This window comes from Tetrahymena thermophila, assembly GCF_000189635.1.
Source record: "Tetrahymena thermophila SB210 genomic scaffold scf_8254422, whole genome shotgun sequence".
NCBI classification, from domain to species: Eukaryota; Ciliophora; class Oligohymenophorea; order Hymenostomatida; family Tetrahymenidae; genus Tetrahymena; species Tetrahymena thermophila.
The window spans coordinates 64,949-85,831 of NW_002476204.1; the positions used below are offsets into that span (position 1 = coordinate 64,949).

Consider the following 20,883-nt stretch of genomic DNA (forward strand, 5'->3'; position numbering starts at 1 on the left):
ATTTATTGATTTATAGTTCTTATGTTCAAAATTATTATTTAATTAATTATTTAATGCTTTTTGAAGTGTTTGTTTGTTGTTTGTTAAATACAAAGAGAAAACTATATTTCAATTTTATTTTTTTATTTTAATAAAATAAATTACTCAATCAAAAGCAATAAATTTCCTTTCTATAAAATCCTCCAATCTCGTAGCATGTGTGTATTAAGTTATTTTAAATTCATATCTAACCTCATACCTTGAATTGAATTAAATATAATAATCACAATAACTATGAATATATATCAAAATACTATTAATACACAAATATTTTAAAATTAGTCTATTTTTAATAAAATTAGAATGAATGAAAGAAATTTTATAATTATTTGCTTTCTATTTTATTTACCTTTATCTATTGTTGCTTAAACTTGAAAGAATATTTAATAAAGCTTATAGTTTCTATCAGCTGTTAAATAGAAGCAAATAGACATGAAAAATAAAATTTATTCTGATCATATTTTTATTTCAAGAGATCAAATATCCAAAAAGCTATCAAATATTTATTTAGATATTTTATGATTTTTTAATTATAATAGATTGATATCGGATTTCTAAAGCTTTTTGTATGTTTTGAAGATGTTATTTGATAAGTTAATTTACTTATTGAAAATCTAAAATAACTTACTTTATATTTTAAAATCAACCAGATAATAAATCCATAAATCTGTTAATTTATTTATAGATTAATTATAGAATTGAAATAGTATTAAAAATAATAAAGATTGATAAGATTTAAATAAATGAATTTGTAAATTAGATATGTAAATAATTATAATAATAATAAAAATCAATAGCTATTTTAATTTCTTTTTGAATTTCTTATATAAAAAGTGTGGTGACAAGAAACAAATTAGATTAATTAAAATTGTCTCTTTATAATTTAATTGGCTTGAGAAGTTAATCAATTTTTTTATTTTTCATTCAAAATTCGGAATTTTAAAATCAATTCGATTCAGCATTCTTTATATCAAATACCAGATTTATACAAAATCCTAAATGTTTATTTTTACTAACATATATAATTCATTTTTTATAATATTTTTATCAATAGTCTTATCCTATGCATAAATCTTAGCAGTCTAAGAACTCTTCAATTGTAAGGCTTTAGTAGTAAACATTGTAAGCAACGTAACGACAAGGTATCCATAAACGCATTGGGAATTCATTTTGTTAAGGTCCATTCTTATACTAAGCTAAGAATTAGACACATTCTGGTTCTTGCAAATATTTGTTATAAGCATTGGTGGCAATCTTACAAGCATACTCATCTATTTTACCAGAGCAACCGTATTTTGACAAGCATTAGTTTTAAACACATTGGCTAACTTGTTGATTAGTTTTATAACCAAAACTGGTTTAGAATAAGCAGAGAGCAATTAATACTGCAATTATACTTCCTTTCATCTTAATACTTTTTTTTATTATTAATATTTTTCTTTTTTAATAATTATATAATAAGTTCAATTTTTGAACCTCAAGAATATTTCTAATCAAAAAAAAAGATATTAAGCACTTTATATAAAATGTTGCATATTTTTGACGAATTTACTAATAGAAAAGTACAAAACAAAATTTAATTAAAGCCAAAAAAAATGGATATATTTATTTAATAGGAGAAATTTTATTTTCAAAATTATTTTTCTTCAATACTAAAATGGTTTTTAAGTTCATTAGTGCAGCTTAAATGTGAAAATTAAAATAAAAATATTGAAATAAAACCTTAAAATAAATAATTAAATAAAAAAATTCTAAATTTGAAAGAATACACCTATCTTACAACTTTTCTATAAAAATAATAGCAAAAAAATTTTGAAATTTTGATAAAGATAGGATAAATTTTTTCGTTGTGAAAAAATAATTTGATATTAGATCGAGAAAACTTAAAAATACTTTATAAATTAAACTATAAAAATAAAAGGAATATATAAAATTAAATTATAGATATTTCTAAAATAATATAAGATATTTTAATTTAGTATTTGTAAAATAATTCTGAATATCTAGGAAATTTTAAAAAGTTGAATTCAATAGAACAATTTATATTCAAAGAAACAAAAAGCGTTAAATTTATTAAAAATTAGTAAATTTTAATAAATAATGAAGAATGGATTATCAAAATAATATAAAAAGAATAAGTAGTTATGAATAACAAAATAAAACTTCAACTTTTAAATAATTATAATAATAAAAATATTTACAAACAATATAATTTATTTAACAATATCTAACATTCAAATTATATTTATTTATCTAATTAATATTCAAAATAATTTAAAAACTTTATTAAGAACTTATTTTGTTTTTTGAACTCACAGAATAAATAATTGTAAAATTAAAATCAAATTCTAACTTTTAATATTTATCAATAAAAAGAAAACAAATTGTTAAAAAATTTAAATATTTTAGATTTTTAAATAAAATCAAATGATTTAGAAAATCTTTAATAATTATTTTTATTTCAGCTAGCTTAACTGCACTAAATTTATAAATGAATTATAATAAATGATCAAATATTTTTTAATTGAAATAAAAACTTATTTTTAAATCAATTCAAATTTTTAAATCTAAGTTAAATTGAAATTTTTTTGTTTAATCTAAATTATTTTACTTCTATTAAAGCATAAATTTATCTAACTAACTTTATTTTTACTATACTTACTATTTTAACTATTAATATTTTTATTTAGTATTTTAAATTTTAATTGATTTTAGATATATAAAAAATCTTCAAATTTTATTTAGTTCCATAAGATAATAAAATTAATACTAACATCTTAATAAATCAAATGAATAACTTTTTCTAATAAAAAATTTATTTACTTAAAATATTTAGTTATTTATTTTGCTTTCAAAAATTTAAAATTAAAAAAAAAATAAATTATCAAAAATAAATATAATTTTTAATATTCAAGGAACTAAAATATTTTTCATTTATATAATTCATAATTTGAATCTAATAAAACACTAAGTAAGCAATTAACTAATTTAAGATATTATGATACAATAAATCATTAAATAATTAATTCTAAAATATTCACATTTTTTAGAATTGTTAGATAAACCACCATTTTATAGAAAAAAACAGTATTTGATAAATTAAATCTAAGAAATAATAAAGTATGTATATTTTAATTATTTAACCTTTTGAAAAAAGTTAATAAAAATAACTTTGCAATTTAATTAACTATTAATTTTTTTATAGCATTATTATAGAATAATAGCCTGCATCACAAATTATAACATTTGAATAAAATAAAAATAAGTTTGAACAATATTATTAAATTACTGATTTATTTTTAACTATGAATAATTAGATATTTTAATACTTTAGAATTAGAGAATAAAATAATATTTGAAATATACAAATGAATATGGAATTAAATTTTATATCCATACAATCATAGTTATGATTCATTATTTTTGGCATAATTTTTATTTATATTGTATTTATAAACTTCAATTATATTTTTTGACTAATTGCCAGTTGTTATTATTTTAAGAAATATAAACATAATTAAGGTAAATAAGTATTATACTAATAAAGGTTTAACAATTAAATTTTGAAGTAGAAGTATTGATTTAAATTTTTTTCTTTAAAATTTTAAATGGATATAGACTAAGAAGTATAATTGGAGGACAAGTCTAATATTTTGTGTGGAGGAATATAAAGATAAAAAATATTTTAGCACTTGCATGACGAATTTAGTAAATCTCCTTCTTAATAAGATCTTTCTTCATTTTTTTAAAAGAAAAAATATGAAGAAGATGAGCTATTTGAATCTTCTAACTAAATAGATTAAACTAAATCTCTCAGCTTGAATCAATCACATGGATCCTAAAAAATTCAAAAAAAATCAATTGCATATAATGAAGATTAAAGTTTAAAAGCTAAAAATGAGGAGTCTTAATAAATTAGTTTTTATAGTCAACAAATTAATCCCTATGAAAATATTTAAAATCTAAATGTCAATTCTAAATTATCAGAAGTTTTAGTAAAAATTGATGAAAATGATAAAGAATCTATGGGTTCTCAAAAATAGTCACTAAATTATTTTTAATCTCAAAACAAAATGTAAACTCTTTATCGATAGAGCAGTATTGCAGAAAAAGAGAGATTAAAAAATCTAAATGTAAATACATCCTTTAATGAGAATTCCACTAACAATCAAAGAAAAAGTTTAAAAGAAAGTATGAAATAAAGAAGAATTTAACCTAAACAAGGAGGATATAGAGAAACCTATTTTGGGAAAAAATTTAATACAATTAGTGATGATAATTAGTGGAAAATTTTTGCTAAAATGAGAAAAGTAAAATAGTATTGCAAAATTCTATTAGAAAAAAGATTCTACTCGAACTATAAAAATCTCAATTAATTACACTTAAGTGCTATAAATGATAAAAGTTATATCACAGAAACTAAGAGTAAATAATATATAGAAAAATTTGAAAAAATCCCAGTGATATAGCCTAACAGCTTGATAGAGTAAATTTGGGACATTATTTTATTTATTACTTTGGTTTAATAGTACATAGTCACAACAGTAGAAATATGTTTTGGTATTAGCTTAATATAAGAAAGAAACCTCTATATTTTAAATTATCTTGTACCTTCGATTGTTTTCTCCATAGATTTGATCATTTACTTTAACATTGGATTTTATGATAAAGGTAACATCATCACAAAAAGAAAATTAATTTTGAACAAATATATTAGGTAATTTAATAAGCATATTTACTTTATTATTTGGTTATTTTCTTTCTTTCTCTATAATTAATTTATTCAATAACTATTTACCTTTTTATAAGTTATTATTTTAACTACTCTTTAATTAGACTAGACGACTCTTTTAATATTTTTTACAGATGTCTTTATTTATAGCTAACTTTTAATAACATAGCTTAAAAATTAATCAATTAAACAATTTTAGTTTCATTTTTTTAGTTTTTTAAATTTGGAAATCAAAATGATAAAATAAAATTATTCTGTTTATTGATTTTTTTATGAAAATAAATTTTAATAATTAAAATTTTATAATTAACAGAAAGCAATTTATTATAAATTCTATAACAACTATATGTATGATTGTGTAAGGATATTAACAGATGTTTAAATTTGGGATCTTATTAAGAATAATCTAAATTCCTAATTTGCTTGAAAAAATTGATGATCATTACTAGCTATCATAAAGATTCAATACGTTTTTTGAATTATTTAAACTTATGTTTCTGATTTTTGGATGTGCTCACTTTGTAGGTTGTGGTTTTCACTTTGTAGCTATGTCGGTACAGGAATATGGTATTTCTTATTCGTATTGAGTTAATTATATATTAATCCATTTTTTTAGAAAAGACATGGATAGTAGTCTAATAAATAAATGATTCTTCTATATCAATAAAATATTTATGGAGTATATACTTTGCAATAATAACAATGGTCACAGTTGGGTACGGAGATATAACTCCTATTTCATGGTATGAAAGGATATATGTTATAATTGTAATTATCTTTAGTTGTGGTTTATTTGGCTATTCGATGAATACAATTGGTTCTATTTTTTAAGAGATAGCTAAATAAGAAGCATAATTTAAGTAATTTATATTCTTGATTGTGATTTATTGTGCTAAAATTATATTTTTTGTTTAGATAAGTAAAATATGAAATTGGTTAATATATGAGAAATAGAGATATTCCTAAACATCTATAAACTAAAGTTTTTAAAAATCTTGAATACTCACATATACTAGAAGGAAGCTTAATATAAAAAAGTGAAATAATTTTAGATAATCTGACTCTCACTCTTCGAAATCAAATCAAAATAGAGTTTTATGGCAGAATTTTGCAAAATTATAAGTTATTTAATCTTAATTTTTCACAAGAAGTAAGACAAGAGCTGTGTCTTCATATGAAAGAAATAATATTATAACCAGGAGAAATTCTTTACGATATTGGATAAAACAATGATAAAATATTCTTTTTGCATAAGGGATCAGTTGAAATAATTTCATTTAACTTCAATAAATAGAATTCTTCAACTATTGGAATTGCTTAAGTATTAACAATTTTATTATTTCTATCTATTCCATAATATAATAAATAATCTGTATTAAAAAAAGTCTGGTAGTATGCTTGGACAACTAGGATTTTTCACTGGGTAATTAGAAATACTTTAAGCGAAATCAATAGATACATGCTTTTTAATTTATTGTGATAGAAGCAGCTTTTAATAAATAATTTCAAAAAATAGCTATGATATGGTTCAAATTTTTTTATTTTGTTTATTTAAAATTTATTAAATTTAAATTTTATAATTTTACAGGAAATTTTTTGTAAGTTGAGAGATAATCTACTGATTTATAATAGGTAATTTGAAACTACCTGTTATTGCTGCTAAAAAGTAGGCCACGAAACAAGTTAATGTTAAATTTATGGTGCCAAAATTGTAAAGTAGATATCCATTTGGAAACACTTAAAATGGTTTTAGTAAGAAAGAGATAGTTCACATTAAAGGAAGAAAAAAAAATCAATTAACAGCTTAAAATGCAGAAATGAATATATGACTTAGGCAAGAAAATTAAGACTACTGTATTTCTATTATGCTTACGATTATGACTTTTAGATTCAATAGGAAGATTTAGAGCTAGAATAAAATGATATGGAATTCCTACTTTTTATCCCCAAAATTTTTTATAAAGATGGAGAATATGAATATAGTGAGGGCGAAATATCTAACTTTAGTGATCGATACTATGATGAACTCAAAAAAGAATATGATTTATATCCACCAAAAATAAATTCATAAAGAGAACTTTAAAGACAAGAAACTTAAAAACCAGAAGATAGTTCAAATTCTTAGCTCAGTGAACCTAGAATCTAGAGTAATGAAAGTATCTTGAAAGCAAAATAATAATTACATAGACAAAGCTTAAATTTAAATTAATTTACTAAAAAAGAATTTTTTAAACAATAAAAAAATAAAACTCAGCCTTTATAATCTGAAAAAGAGTAAATGTAAGTAAACTTCACCATGAATTTTAATAATCTCCAGAATAAACTTTTTTAGAAAAGTAATAGTAAAGGCAATTAAAATAATTCCAATAAATCGTAGAAGAATAAGAAAAATAATTCTTTATCTCGGATAGAAGAATATCAAATGCCTTCAGGAGAGATTTAATACAACTCTGAAGTTATGTTTTCAGATCCTAAATTAAATACTCCAAGAATAAATTTAACTAACAGAAATCTTGCAGATATCATAGAAAGATAGCAATCAAGCTCATATCAAGAAGAATCTAAATCATCTATTAATAAAAATTAAGATGTTTTGAAAATTTGTAAAAGTTAAAATGAAGATTTTTAAAATATAACTTCAAATTAAAGACTTTCAATTGATAAACACAAGATTAATCGGATAAGTATTGAGCATTCAAGGAACAGTTTTTCGCGAGGTCAACGACCTTCGATTCTCTTTGGTCTTAATTAAATATCAAGCTTATAAAAATAATTACGTCTTAGCAATGATAAAAATATACCAATCTAAGAAATTGCTGATAAAGAAAATAAAGACTAAGATAGTTCATAATCTCTTACCAGTAAATCTTCAAGTGCCAGCTCTTATAGTTAGACCCCTAATCAAGTAAGAGTGAAAACAGTTGTGAATTTTGACAAAGTTAATGAAGCAATGCAAATACTTTAAGAGAGGAGAAGTAATCAAATAAGTTAATTTTATCTTTAATATTATGATGGAATCTACATAGTACCTGACTTTGATAAAGTGAAGGAGTATACAGGATATTATCCTTACAATAATTTTTCTAAGGTAATGAAATAATTAAGGGAAAAGCAATATAGACTTTTTAGAAAGCAAAAGTTAAGTAGGACTGTCATAAGGGATAACAAAAAAAAATTTACTGAAATTTAATATGCACAATAATGAAAATAAAATTAATTATCAACTGTACCTTCTAAACAAAACTGTTGTAATAAATTTGAATTTTAGTAAACAAAGCAAGTATATTTAATTAATTAATTGTAAGTTATCGTGTTTAAAAATTTAATTTAAATCAAATTTTAGTAGATAGATGATAATTGAATTTTATTTTGTTTGAAATTGGCTATTTTATTAATATTGTTAGAATACAAAAAATATTTCTCAAATAATGAAATTTCTCTAATTCTAATTTTTACTTTATTTAAATAAGAAGAATACAAGAAAAAAAAAGTAATAAATTTAAGAACTAATTAATTATTTTTTGGAGTTTATTTTTATTAACTTTTATTTTTAAATTATAGAAAATAATAAATTTAGTAAATCAAATATATTTTTGACAATATTAATTTGTTTTTTTAATTGAAATTAATAAAAATTTTTTTGTAATTCCAAAATTCTTTATATGAATCTAAATATAATTTTTTTATAGATTAGCTCAATTCAAATTTAGAATGAAATAAATTAATTTTAAATTAAATTTTTAAAAGCAATATATTTTACCAAAAAATAATAGCTGCAGTCAAATTAAAAATTTCCTACATAAACTATAAAATCTACTTTTTAGTTAAGTCTGCTTATTTAAAAAATATTGAGAAAATTATATTTAAAAAATATTTTTATAATATATAGGAGCACATTTAAAGATTCAATAAATAAAATTTACAAATATATTACAATTAAAAATAATTATTTATTTATTTATTACAGAATTAAAATTTATTATATTTTATAAATATTTTTTAAATGTTTGTTTATTTTATTATTTATTTAATTATTAAAATGCATCAAAATACGCACATCACACAAGTAGAATCCAAAGCCTTCAGCTTTTAGATACATGCTTCGTGGTATTAATGATGACATGTCAGTTTAATTAAGTTATCTCTTTGTTGGTTAATATTTTTTGTGCAAAAGCAGCACCAAAATTTGTTTTTTTTATGTTTATAGGCTCTTATTCTGATGCTTTTCCACTCTCTTTCTTATGGCAAAAAGTCATAATTCTCTATACTATCTCCTTTAGTATTTATGTACTAACAATCATTTTACTTATATATTTATTAGCTTTTGTCCTCAGTATTTTTAAGTTTGTAAATACCTGAGACTATGTAACTACACTTATAAAACAACAACTCATCTATTTGAACAGTTTTTTAACAAGATATGCACTATAAAAGTAATTCTTAATCTTATGCATTTATAAAAAACTCTCCAAAATTTAGTTACAGCATTTGTTTTATTTTATATTAATTACAGAGATTATTTACACATTCTGTAAGAATATTTACTCCTTAATTAACATGAAAAGTATCATACTATTTATTTTCTTTTATAAATATTTCCAAATTGCTGATATTTTTCTTTGAGCTTATTTTTTTTTAGCTAAAAAGAGGCTATTTACTTTCCGAATTTTAAAGGAATTTTGTAGATCCTTCTTTATGCATATTATGAAAATCTTAGCTCTTTGTAGAAATAACTTCAAAATTATCAAGAATTTCTTGAGTCTAATCTTCTTCCATTAACTTAGTTTATATTTTTGTGATATTGTTAATAGTTAAATCCTAAGATATTTCAAGAGTACCCATTCTCTTTATCATATTAGGTATTTCTAGATTGCTAGAATATCGTTTATTATTTATCAGTACATGTAAAGGAGGTGGAGCATTTTAATTTGTATATTCTTAAACTATTATTTTGCTTCCAGGTTAAATTTTACAATCTTGCAAACTCATATCATCTATAAGTAGCGCTTCTCCTTGATGAAGTAGCTCAAAATTTTTATTTTAGAATTAAAATTGTTGACATATCTTTTTCTTAATAGATTTTATGGTTGTGTTATTATCATATGGTATGTTAATTACATGATTTGAATGAGGAATTTCAACTTGAATATATTCCATTGTCTCATCAACGCTTAATTCTATATAGATGGGAAGCAAATCCATAAACTAAATCATTTTCTAACAATAAAAGGACTTTTGTATATCTTTCATTTATGCAAACCTAAACGATTCAATCATGTAATCCTTTAGGTCCTCTATAATTTTTACTTCTAAATTGTACAGAGTCCATGTTTCTAATTATGTATTATCAATTCTTATAATATAAGATAAATCTGGTTTTGTAATGCACACTACTTAGAAGTCTATCTCTCTATTTAATTCTGAATACTTATATTCGCTGAGTATCAACGGTAAATTATTTTTCACATTATTTGTTTTACATATATTACCTTCTTTTAACCCTTCTACAACTTCCTTTTTGGTTTGACAGCAACCCATAATTATGATTTATTAATTGATAAATGTTTAAAGTATCAATTTATTATTTAGCTTATTCTGTATTCAAAGAGCCAAAAATTATATATTTTAAAATAATTATAACTTTTCAAAGATATTATATACTGATGTCTGTCAATCTGAATAGTTTCTTAATAAAATTTCAGATTTTCAAAGTACTAATCTGAAAATTATTTTGGATATATTTATTTATTTCTTTTTCTATTTGAAGATTTAGTTAAAAAGTCCCTTTTGTTTATGATAGTTTTTCTAAAATAAAATTTTTAAACGTGAAGTTAACTATTAAAATGTTTTATATCGAATTAGGTATTCTACACTAAACAAAAATGGTATTACTAACTTGAAATTGTTTTTGGTATTTTTCTTTTGCTATAATATATTATTGAAATATGATTAACAAACTAGAAACTATTTTGATTATTAATCTTATAATTAAATTTAAGTATTACACTCTTTTTTTACATTCATATGTTAAATTCAAATAGTTCCAATCAATTTGATTTACAAAGAAAGTATTAAATTTGGGAAGATATTTAAGACCACACATATCTATAGCAAAAAGATATTAAAAATAATTTCCATAATTACCAAAACCACTTGATATCAATTATTTTCTTTATAGCAAGAACCTAAAAGTATAAATTTAAGTAATTTTAAAAGCCAAATGAAGTAAATTATTTCTGAATATTTTGGAATGATCAACAAACAAACTTCAGCATTTAAATTTAAAATTGATAAACAGAATAAATTAATTTTAAGATAAGATTATATTTAAAGATGCTCATTCATTTATTTAAAAATTTAAAAATGATCATTCATTTATTTTAAAATTCTCATTCATTTTTTTAAAATTAAAAAATTTTTATGATTATCACTAAATTTCTTTCTCGGTATTCTAAGACATTAATTTTGATCGTATAACAAACTGAGTAAATTTTTTTAACTGAAAGAAAATCAAAAATTTTAATTTGTATTTATCAAATAAGTTAAAAATTTAAATTTATAATTAAGTTTACTGAAATATGTTGATTTAACTTTTATCATAGTATTTGTTTAAAGATTATTTATTCTTCAGAAAAATGTACTTTAAATTAAATTAGCTAATATATTTTTTGACATTAAAAACTTTCATTAATTTTGTTTGTTTGTTTGTATATTTAAAATAACAGATTTTCTTTAAGAGTTTTGTGAAATATATAAAATGTATATTTTTCAAAGAAAGATTGATATTTATTAATAAAAAATGTAATCAATATAAAAAAGCAAATTAATTAATTGCTCATAGATTTACAATTTTAGTTGACATAGCCCATAATTTTTAAACATTTTCTTCTGTGATTGATTTAGCTTTATACAATTTTTATTTGCAGTCTTCATAGTAGGCTGCTTTATTTAACTTATCATAGTCTTCATGGATGCAATAAAATGCTGTTTAAGCACCTTATGAAGTAGATTTTGTAGTGAGAAAAATAATTGGGTACAAACAAAAGTAAATGCATTTAAAAATTGGACTAAAATTTTAAAACATGTTAGTTCTTACAGATCCAGGATGCAAGCATACTGAAATTCCATTTAAATTCAATTAGTCAATTTTTTACTAAAGTCCTATTGTAAAAAGAGTATTGGCTACTTTTGATTAACCATAAACATCCATATTTTTATATTTTCTCTTTTCGAAATTAATATCATCAAAATCAATGTTTGTAAATTAGAACGCCCATGATGTAACAGTTATTACTCTAAACTGATTAGAAGCCTTTAAGCTATCTAGCAGAAGGTTTGTTAGAAGAAATGGACCAAAGTGGTTAGTAGCAATTTAGGTTTCTAATCCATCTTTAGTCATGACTCTTTATTGCATGATTATACCAGCATTGTTTATCAGTATATCAAGTTTATTATATTTAGATTAAAATTCTTTCACGAATTGTCTGACAGAAGAAAGATCACTTAGATCTAGCTTTATAAAGTCCACTGACCCTGGATTAATTTGGTTTATTTCATCAATAGCACTCTATGACTTTTCTCTATTTCTGCAAGCAAGAATTACTCTTGCACCACTTCTAGAGCAATCTTTAGCCACCTCAAATCCTATTCCCTAGTTAGATCCTGTTATAATTATAACTTACCCTTGAAGATTTCTATGCTTGTTATTCTTGCTTTTTTTCAAGCAAAAAAGCACAAGTATAAGTAAAGGAATAAATACGCAAAGACAAACTATGAGAGCTGTTTAATTCATATTTAAATAAGTTTTACACTTTTTATTTCTTAAAAAGAATTATGAGGAATTATATTTTTTAAACAATATTTAATTGTCGTCTACGTTCATTAATAAAAAATAATGTTTATCCAGAATTTAAAAAAATATATTCCTTTAATATTCCTTTTTGTTATTCTATAAATTAGAAACTCTTTAACTGTTAAATTTACTGAAAATTTCTTGATTTTGAAGTAAATAAGTATTAAATCTGATATTTTCTTAAAGAAAGCAAGCATATCTATCACAAATTTTTTATCAAATTTATTTAATAGAAAAAAATTTTTAATAAGAAGAAACTATTTAAATATTAAAGAAGGTGATAATTAAAATTGAATATTAATTATTACACTTATTTCATTAAAAATTAAGTACCCTACAGTACTTATATTTAGTTGTTCTGGATAAAATGTTTGATTTTACAGTAATATAAATTCTAGATTAAATTGTGTTTTTTGATAAAAAAAATTTTTCTTAAGAAATAGATAAATATTAAATTATATAACATAAATATAAAATTTATTTTTTTAGGAATTATTTATCAATAAAAATAAATTAACTCAATACAAAAAATTATTAATTAGAAAATCTAAAATATTTTTAATTTTACAAAAATATAAAAACAAAAATTAAGATTATAAATATATATTTAAAAGGATTATAAATTTTTTTGTTCAGAGACAGTTAAATATTTTTAATTTGAATAAGATAAAAGAATATATTTAAGTATTATGAATATTCTAAATTTTAAACTCGTTTTTTGATTAGAATATTTTAGGGTATATTTTATTGAAAATTTATTAAAAAAATTATTTTTATTTGAAAAGTAATAAATATTGGAATTTTTATATTACATGCAAAATATTATTTTAAGCAGATATCAACTAAGAAAATTTTATTTAAATTTATGTTTTTTTAATGTAAAACAGATAAATATGAAAAAAACTATTTTAATATTTTGAATATAACTAATTGATTACTAAATGTTGTAAATTAACATATTTATAGATATTAAAATAATTAGTTGAATTTATAATAAATCAACGATAATTTTCAAGATGCTTTTTAGAAAATACTTTAAAAAAATTTTATTTCATATTTGCTAAAGATATTTATTGAAAAAAAAATTTGAATATACTAAGAAGGAAAAGTTAATAATAAATAAATCTAGCAATTAAATAATTTAAATAAATTTTTATTTTCAAAATAGACCAATTAAAAACTAGACTAAATTTTGATAAAGCCCTACTAGTTTTATTTTTATCAAATTATAAATGAAAAGAAAATCAATAACTGAAGAGAACAAATTTATTATTAAAAATTATTTTTAAGTTGTTTATAAAGATTTTATAATATTTTGAAAAATAAACTTGTAGATTGATTTAAATTGCTTAACTAAATGATTAAGGTTTTAAATATATGATAGACTATTCATAATAAATAAAATAAAGTGATTAATTACCCTTTTTAATAAAATAATAAAAATATTTGTTTGTTTATTTGTTTAATTTTTTATCTCAAAAGTTGATAATTTATTTATTAAATTTCGTTATTAAAAATTAATAAGTGATATGACTGGTAGGTAATTGATTAATATTAAGAAAACTAAACTGATTGAATCTTTTAATTTTTAAGACTATTTTAATAAAATTTAGATAACCATAACAAACACATACACACACACAAACAAACACAACTTAGCTTTCTTTCTTTATTTATTTAATAAAATAAAATATCTCTTTTTAGAAAAATCAAAGTGATATAAGCAAATTATTAAATAGAAAGTAAATTAAATTAAAATTTTTATTATATATTTATTTGAAAGTATGGATTCTACATATTAGTTTTCATCTCTTAATTCTTTAGCATTTCCACTTAAGAGTTATGGACTACCATCTTAATCCTCAACATATTAAGCAAAGTAATTTTTTGTTCTAAAATTTCTCAATAATTGTCTATTAATAAACTTATATCTCACTAAGAGTCATTATATATTTTATTAAAGCAACTTAACTGGCACTACAAATTTAGATGATTAAGTGAAGGCAATTGCAATGTAATATTAGTATTCCTCTACTTATAAACCTGCATCTAATATAAGTCTTCCGCAAGTCACTTAATAAATACCTAATTAAATTACTTCTTCATTAGATTACAATTCATCTTTACCTAATTCAAATCAATCCTAAGGGATTTACTAAACAAACCTAGGAAATAATACTTATTGTAAATTTTTGAGATTTAAATTTAAGATATTTAAAATAATTTTAATTTTAAATACATAGAATATTAGAAATTAGATTAAAAGATAGGAACTGGTTTGGAGAATAATTCTTAGTATGGTAATATTGCTAATAAATTTTTTACTTTTTTAATTGTATTTGTTTGAAATTAATCTTGTTTATAACCTTAAAATGAAAGGTTAAATAGGTGGTATATAAAGCTAGATTTATGGCCTTCCAAAACAATATGTTAGCAATTTAGGAAATAGCGTTTAAGACACAGATTATAAATAAAATAGTAGTTTCTAACCTCTTTAGCAATAATAGTAAGCAAAATCTGAAGCGGTAGAAACAATGAATGATTAATCTAGAGAGTAATTTAGATTGAAAGTTGACGAAATAGTCAACTAAGTGAAAAAAAGTATGTACTATTAATCTTCTGGTGCAGATTCAAATATAAACACTAATTTTGTAAATGGATAATAGTAAAAATAATAGTAGCCATCATATGAAACAAATTTTAGCATAAATTAAAATAAATTGCAAACTCCTTTAAAATACTCTTAATTGTCCAGTGATTTAAATAAAGTTAATAGCAGTTATAACCAAATATTAGGTATTAATAATTTGAAACAAGATTCTTCACCTATGTCAAACTTTAATGCATATGATAAACTGAATAAAACTTTTAATAGTGTTATTTATCAAGGTAGTTAGCTAAGTTCGTCAGTTCCAATATAGCTAGAATAAAAAAACTAGAATTTCACATCATTTAATGATTAAATTGGAAAAGAAGTAAATAATAACAATTCTTCTGCTTATAATTTTAGTACTTCATAAGCTAATAATACTCAAATTTAGAATAATTAGCTCCTCCAAGCTAGCCCATATTAGTAGTTTTAAAAGTAAAATATTTAATCTGAATAATCATTAAATATGCAAAATTCATATAAATAACTATCACCATTAAATAAAATTTAATTGTCAGATTCATATAATTTAAAGACAAATTATGATAATCAGAACACTCTCAAAAATTATGATTTCACTTCAAATTTTAGCAAATAAAATCCTTTGTTATCAAGTTTTGACAAAAGCTCAATTAATTATCCATAGTATGATACTAAAAGTTATGTGTCTAGCAATGTGATCATTTAAGGGTCTGGAATTTCTAATCCTACTGCTTTAGCGTAAAAGGTAAATATTTAAAGTGAAATACCTTCAGAGTTATAAAGTGTAAATTTAAAGTATTCTTACACAGCAAACTAAATATAAGATCTAAATTATTATTAATCTAGCCTGCTAAGCAACTAAGATTTGTATAAGCAAACACCTGTAAATATCGAACAAGCAAAATAGCTTGTAAGAGAAAAATCTATAGAAAAAACACTAATCGTATCAGGAAATAGTGAAGAATCAAAAATCCAATAACCTGGTTAATAGTATAATGTAGAACAAATAAAAAGGTCTTCATCATTTTCTGAAAAAAAGAATTCCTTAGCAGGTTCACCCAATAAATAGAGCATATTTTCTAATTTAAATTCTTAGAATATTAACTCTCAAAATGATTAAATTGTAACAAATAACAACTAATTTTTTTCAGATGTAAAGGATGATGATACCTTAAATCAATTATCACAATAAAATAAGTAAACTAAATTAATTTAAAAAATAATTAATTATTAAATTTAAAATATAAAAAAGCACTTTTGAAACTTTGCAAAACGAAACTTAAAATATCGAAGCTTAGTCTGAAACAGTTAAAAGATCTAAAAATAATCAATAAATATCTCATTAATCTAATTCTCCATCAAAAGAATCTATAGAAAAATAAATTGCCTAAAGGCATTCTCCTAAGTCCTCTAAATCTAATAAACAAAATGGTATTTCTGAAGATAAGAAAGACGAAGTAATTAATGAGGAACAATTAGAATTAAATTAATGGTTAGATCCTGTATTTTAAGACTTCATCAAGAAAAATTTCTCAAAAGAGCAGAAAAAGAGACTTATTTTATAACTTTAAAAGTAGATTTCTTGTGATGGAGAAGATTTGTTGGATGAGTAAGAAGAATCCAAATAGAGTCCATAATCAAAGCAGCATGTAGTTAAAAAAATACAAAAGACATCCTCAAGCTCTAGATCACCTAAAGGATCTCCAACTTAGTAACAAACTGAGTAAAATAAGAAAACTCTGAACTTATATGAAAGATACAATAAACTGAAGCATTAAAAGATCAAAGAAGACAATAAGTAAAGTAACAAGCAGTCTCAAATAATAGACATTAAAAACGAAGAACAACAACTTGAATATATTCAATTTAGTTAAAGATGTAAAGAGGAATTAGAAAAATAACAAAAAATGTAAAAATCCAAAATAGGAAAATCTGGATTGATCTCAGAAAATGGAATAGAAAATATAAATCATATTGTTGAACTTAAGAACAGACCAAATATTGTTTAATCAATGGAAAGTCTTGAATCAAATGAAAATATGATTATGACAAAAGAAAGTAAGCTGCTTTTGCAAGAAATTTATAACGAGGTCTAGAATGCTCTCAAAAAGTATGACTACATAATCCAAGAGAACTAAAAAAATCGCAAGAATCAAGATTAAACTAGAAAAGACCAAGGTAACTAGAATAGTGATACTAATTCAGACATCTTAAATAATGGTATTACAGCATATTCACTATAAAGTAATAATTCGCAGATGAGATTTGAAACTCAGAATCAAGAATAAGAAGATTAAAGTTAAAAATAGAAAAAATATGCTTCTAACAAAAATTACTATCAAAGTAAAACGCCTTAAAATTTCAATAGAAAGAATATGAATTAAACTAGTAAATCTAGCTTATCAAGCGTTATAAGGGCAGATAATAAAAATCTATCTATTAATATGAACTAACATAGTGACTCTCATAGCACAATTATAGCTTCTCCAATTCCTAATTAAGAAAACTCACCAACTAAAGATGATAAAAGTAAAGGAAACTCTAGAGGTATGAGCAACTTTGATGGATAAAGGATATCTAAGATGGATGAAAATGAAGCTGAGAGTGCTTTTAATAATCGCAAATAAGAAATCATAAAGGTACTTTAGCATCATAGCAAGCAAAGAAAGAATAGTATTTAGCAAAAACCAATGAATCATTCTATTTCTAAAGGAAATAATCTTTCATCCCATGTTAGAACTCCAAGTAATAGCATTTCACAACGTAACATCCAAACCATAAACAATTAAAATAACGAATATGATCTTAACAACTCTTCAACTTCAGGGAATAAATAAAAAGCAAATTCCCTTTTGAATAAGTTTTTGTCTCCAAAGAATAACGTAAACAAATCTAAATTATAGTAAGAAGTAGGGTCTCCTTCTTAATCTTTAAAAGCATCTCTTTTTTTAACAAAAGATAATTAATCAGTTAAAAGTAGCTAGCATTTTGATAAAAAAGCCTACTAACTCTCTGAGCAACAACCTATAGATATCTCATAAAAGAAAGAGAATGAGTAAATTATTTATTTATTTTTTTATTTATTTTAATTTAAAATTTATTGTTCTTAATAGCAAAAAATAGTAGACATAGGATGATAAATAAAAAATGAAAGCTATAGATGTAGCCACAGTTAACTCAATTATTACAGACTCGATTATACCATTAGAAAAAGTAAAAAAAGCATCAAAAGGAAATGATGAAAGCAAATAAAAGATTAGAAAAAAAAGTATCTTATAAATTAATTTACTGGAAAAAGAAGCATTTGAGATAAATATAGCAGATTTAGACAAAAAGAAAAAGTAATCAATAAAGGAAAAGAAAGAAAAAATAGAAAAAATTTATAATTAAGCTCAACAATCAATAAGTAACAATGAAAAGCAATTAATCCAAAAGAGATAAAGCTAAGAGTAGCCTAATAGTGATAAAAATATATAACTAAGTTAATTAGAAGTAGAGGGCCTAGCTAATTCTAATAGCTAAAGGCAATTCTACTAGAATTAAATTCTAAGCAATAAATTTATCGAAGAGAAAGAAAATAACTAAAATATTTAAGCAGATCCTGAAAGACTAATTAAAAGAAGCAACAGTGCATCTTATAACATTTTGCAGTAAAAAAAGCTTGCTATTTTAAATGATATTGAAGATTTAAATAAGATGATTGAATAAGAAAATCAAAATTAAGAAGAAATATTAATTTTTGAGCAGCCTTAATCTTAGCAAAATATTTAAAACAACGAAGAAAAGAATGTATAAAATAAGTAAAATTAAGAATAAAAAAAGCAAGGAAGTAGATAGAGTAGTAAGCATTAGAGCTAACCTTTTTCAAGAAAAAGTTCAACAAATCACTATCAATAACCTCAAAACTAACAAGAAAATCAGTATCCAAAATTAGCAGGGTTTACTTAAACTAAAAGTGTTACAGAATTCTACAGTGACAATTAATCGCATACAAAACTTGTGGCTCCACTCATACCTCTAACAAAAATAAGAGATCAGTATAAAATACTTTATTTTATTTGCCATATATTTATTTATTTAAACATATTCTTTTTTTATTTTAATATTTTGAATGTATTTATTTATTAATTAGGGATTCATCAGATGTTTAAAGTTTCTAAGAAAGCAATAATGAATAAGATAAGGATGCAAACTTCTAATTGAATAAAGAAAAATTTTTACAACAGCTTAAGTAACAAAACACCTAGTCAACAGTTTAAAAAGAAGTAAAGAGAGTTAACAGTTAACATGTAATCTAGAATAAAGATTCTTATTAATAGATTGATAGATAAAGCTATGGCAATATTAGAAAGAAAGAGAATTAATAAAAGGAAAATAACTAAGCAAACAGTGCTTCAAAACCTTACTAGAAGAACTAGCGAGGTAACATTTATCAAAGTTAAGACGAAGTGGACTAAGAAGAAGAAGAAGTTCATCAAATAAATATATACCGTTCTCTAAGTCCAAATAGATATTAGCAATCAAAGTAAATAAATTATAATAATATTTTTTACTAAATAAATTAAATATTTAAAAAAAATATTGAATAAAAATATTATTTATCTATCAAAGTTCTTAGACAAATTTCCATGAAAGAAATAAAAAATGGCTTGAAGATAAAAAAAGTAAGATGGAAGAAACTTAAAAGAATTACAACTATAAAGAAATGAAAGAATGTACTTTCAAGCCATAGACTAATAAATAGCTGATAAAATATAATCCTTATATACATAAAGATTAGATAAAATAATAAAAAGGTAATAATTACTAATAAAATAATAAATCTTATAAGGCAAGCACAAGTCCAAGAAATTTAGCTCCTAATTATCAGTAAAAGAATCCTGAGTAGCAATAATTGACTTAAGAAAATTATAAATAAATGAATACTCAATCATCTAGAAACAAAAAAGATTCTGAAGATTTACAAAGATTGGTAAGATTTTTTATTTTATTCACTATCTTATTTTATTTTGAAAGTAAAAATTTTCAAAGATGCCAAATATTTCTAAATATTTTGTCAATATTTAATGAACCAAAATATTAAACTTGATTTAATATAAATAATTTAGTAAGGTCTACAATCCCCTATAGTGCAGAGATACAGTGAAGTAGAATTTTGGTCATAGTCTGATGCTAGTGTATTCAAAGCTATTAATGACATTGATACGTAAAATATTAACCATTATAAATAAATAAAAATATGTATTTATATCATTTTGCTATGAAAAGCTCTTATTAAAATGAATTGAAGAAAGAAATAAGTGATGTACTAGACATAATTTAAGGTTTTCAAAATAATGTGAATGAAAAAACCGGTTCAAATAGCAAATAACCTCTCAATAAAAAAAATAAAGGTATAAAAAAATTATAAAACTAAAATCTAAAGATTTTTAAAATTTTTTTAACAATATTTAATAGTTTCAAAAGAGCAAACAAACAAACTGATAAACTCTTAAAAATTTAAGATATGAAATAGAAAAAACAAGCTATATGTTTGAAAAATAAATTTATTGGTATGTAAATAAATTAAAAATTTATTTGCTTAGATAATTAAACGTGAGTGAAAAATAAATATGAAAAATTTATTAA

At 21.7% G+C, this 20,883-nt stretch overlaps 6 protein-coding genes across 6 annotated transcripts; 3 read left to right on the forward strand and 3 right to left on the reverse strand. All coding sequences in view use genetic code 6, as the record gives it.

Moving 5' to 3' along the window:
- Positions 1-1,086: 1,086 nt before the first annotated feature.
- Positions 1,087-1,482, reverse strand: TTHERM_00691260 (hypothetical protein; the record flags this gene model as incomplete). Its single annotated transcript, XM_001032091.4, has 1 exon — positions 1,087-1,482. Exon 1 carries the CDS (start codon positions 1,444-1,446, stop codon positions 1,087-1,089), a length of 360 nt encoding a protein of 119 aa, XP_001032091.3. The 5' UTR covers positions 1,447-1,482.
- A 2,165-nt stretch (positions 1,483-3,647) lies between these two features.
- On the forward strand, positions 3,648-4,743 carry TTHERM_000691261 (hypothetical protein; the record flags this gene model as incomplete). Its single annotated transcript, XM_012799822.1, has 2 exons — positions 3,648-4,583; positions 4,711-4,743. The coding sequence occupies 2 exons, from the start codon at positions 3,648-3,650 to the stop codon at positions 4,741-4,743; spliced, it is 969 nt and encodes a 322-aa protein (XP_012655276.1).
- A 971-nt stretch (positions 4,744-5,714) lies between these two features.
- On the forward strand, positions 5,715-7,976 carry TTHERM_00691280 (cyclic nucleotide-binding domain protein; the record flags this gene model as incomplete). The annotated part of the gene is made up of 3 exons (XM_001032093.2): positions 5,715-6,092; positions 6,157-6,297; positions 6,360-7,976. The coding sequence occupies 3 exons, from the start codon at positions 5,715-5,717 to the stop codon at positions 7,974-7,976; spliced, it is 2,136 nt and encodes a 711-aa protein (XP_001032093.2).
- Positions 7,977-8,815: 839 nt separating this feature from the next.
- On the reverse strand, positions 8,816-10,309 carry TTHERM_00691290 (ubiquitin family protein; the record flags this gene model as incomplete). Its single annotated transcript, XM_001032094.1, has 1 exon — positions 8,816-10,309. One exon carries the CDS (start codon positions 10,307-10,309, stop codon positions 8,816-8,818), a length of 1,494 nt encoding a protein of 497 aa, XP_001032094.1.
- A 1,297-nt stretch (positions 10,310-11,606) lies between these two features.
- Positions 11,607-12,563, reverse strand: TTHERM_00691300 (oxidoreductase, short chain dehydrogenase/reductase family protein; the record flags this gene model as incomplete). Its single annotated transcript, XM_001032095.1, has 1 exon — positions 11,607-12,563. The coding sequence occupies one exon, from the start codon at positions 12,561-12,563 to the stop codon at positions 11,607-11,609; it is 957 nt and encodes a 318-aa protein (XP_001032095.1).
- Positions 12,564-14,407: 1,844 nt separating this feature from the next.
- On the forward strand, positions 14,408-20,765 carry TTHERM_00691310 (hypothetical protein; the record flags this gene model as incomplete). Its single annotated transcript, XM_001032096.2, has 11 exons — positions 14,408-14,502; positions 14,587-14,807; positions 14,867-14,923; positions 15,003-16,452; positions 16,508-18,310; positions 18,369-19,292; positions 19,388-19,780; positions 19,867-20,227; positions 20,364-20,461; positions 20,524-20,648; positions 20,713-20,765. The coding sequence occupies 11 exons, from the start codon at positions 14,408-14,410 to the stop codon at positions 20,763-20,765; spliced, it is 5,580 nt and encodes a 1,859-aa protein (XP_001032096.2).
- Between the last annotated feature and the right edge of the window lie 118 nt (positions 20,766-20,883).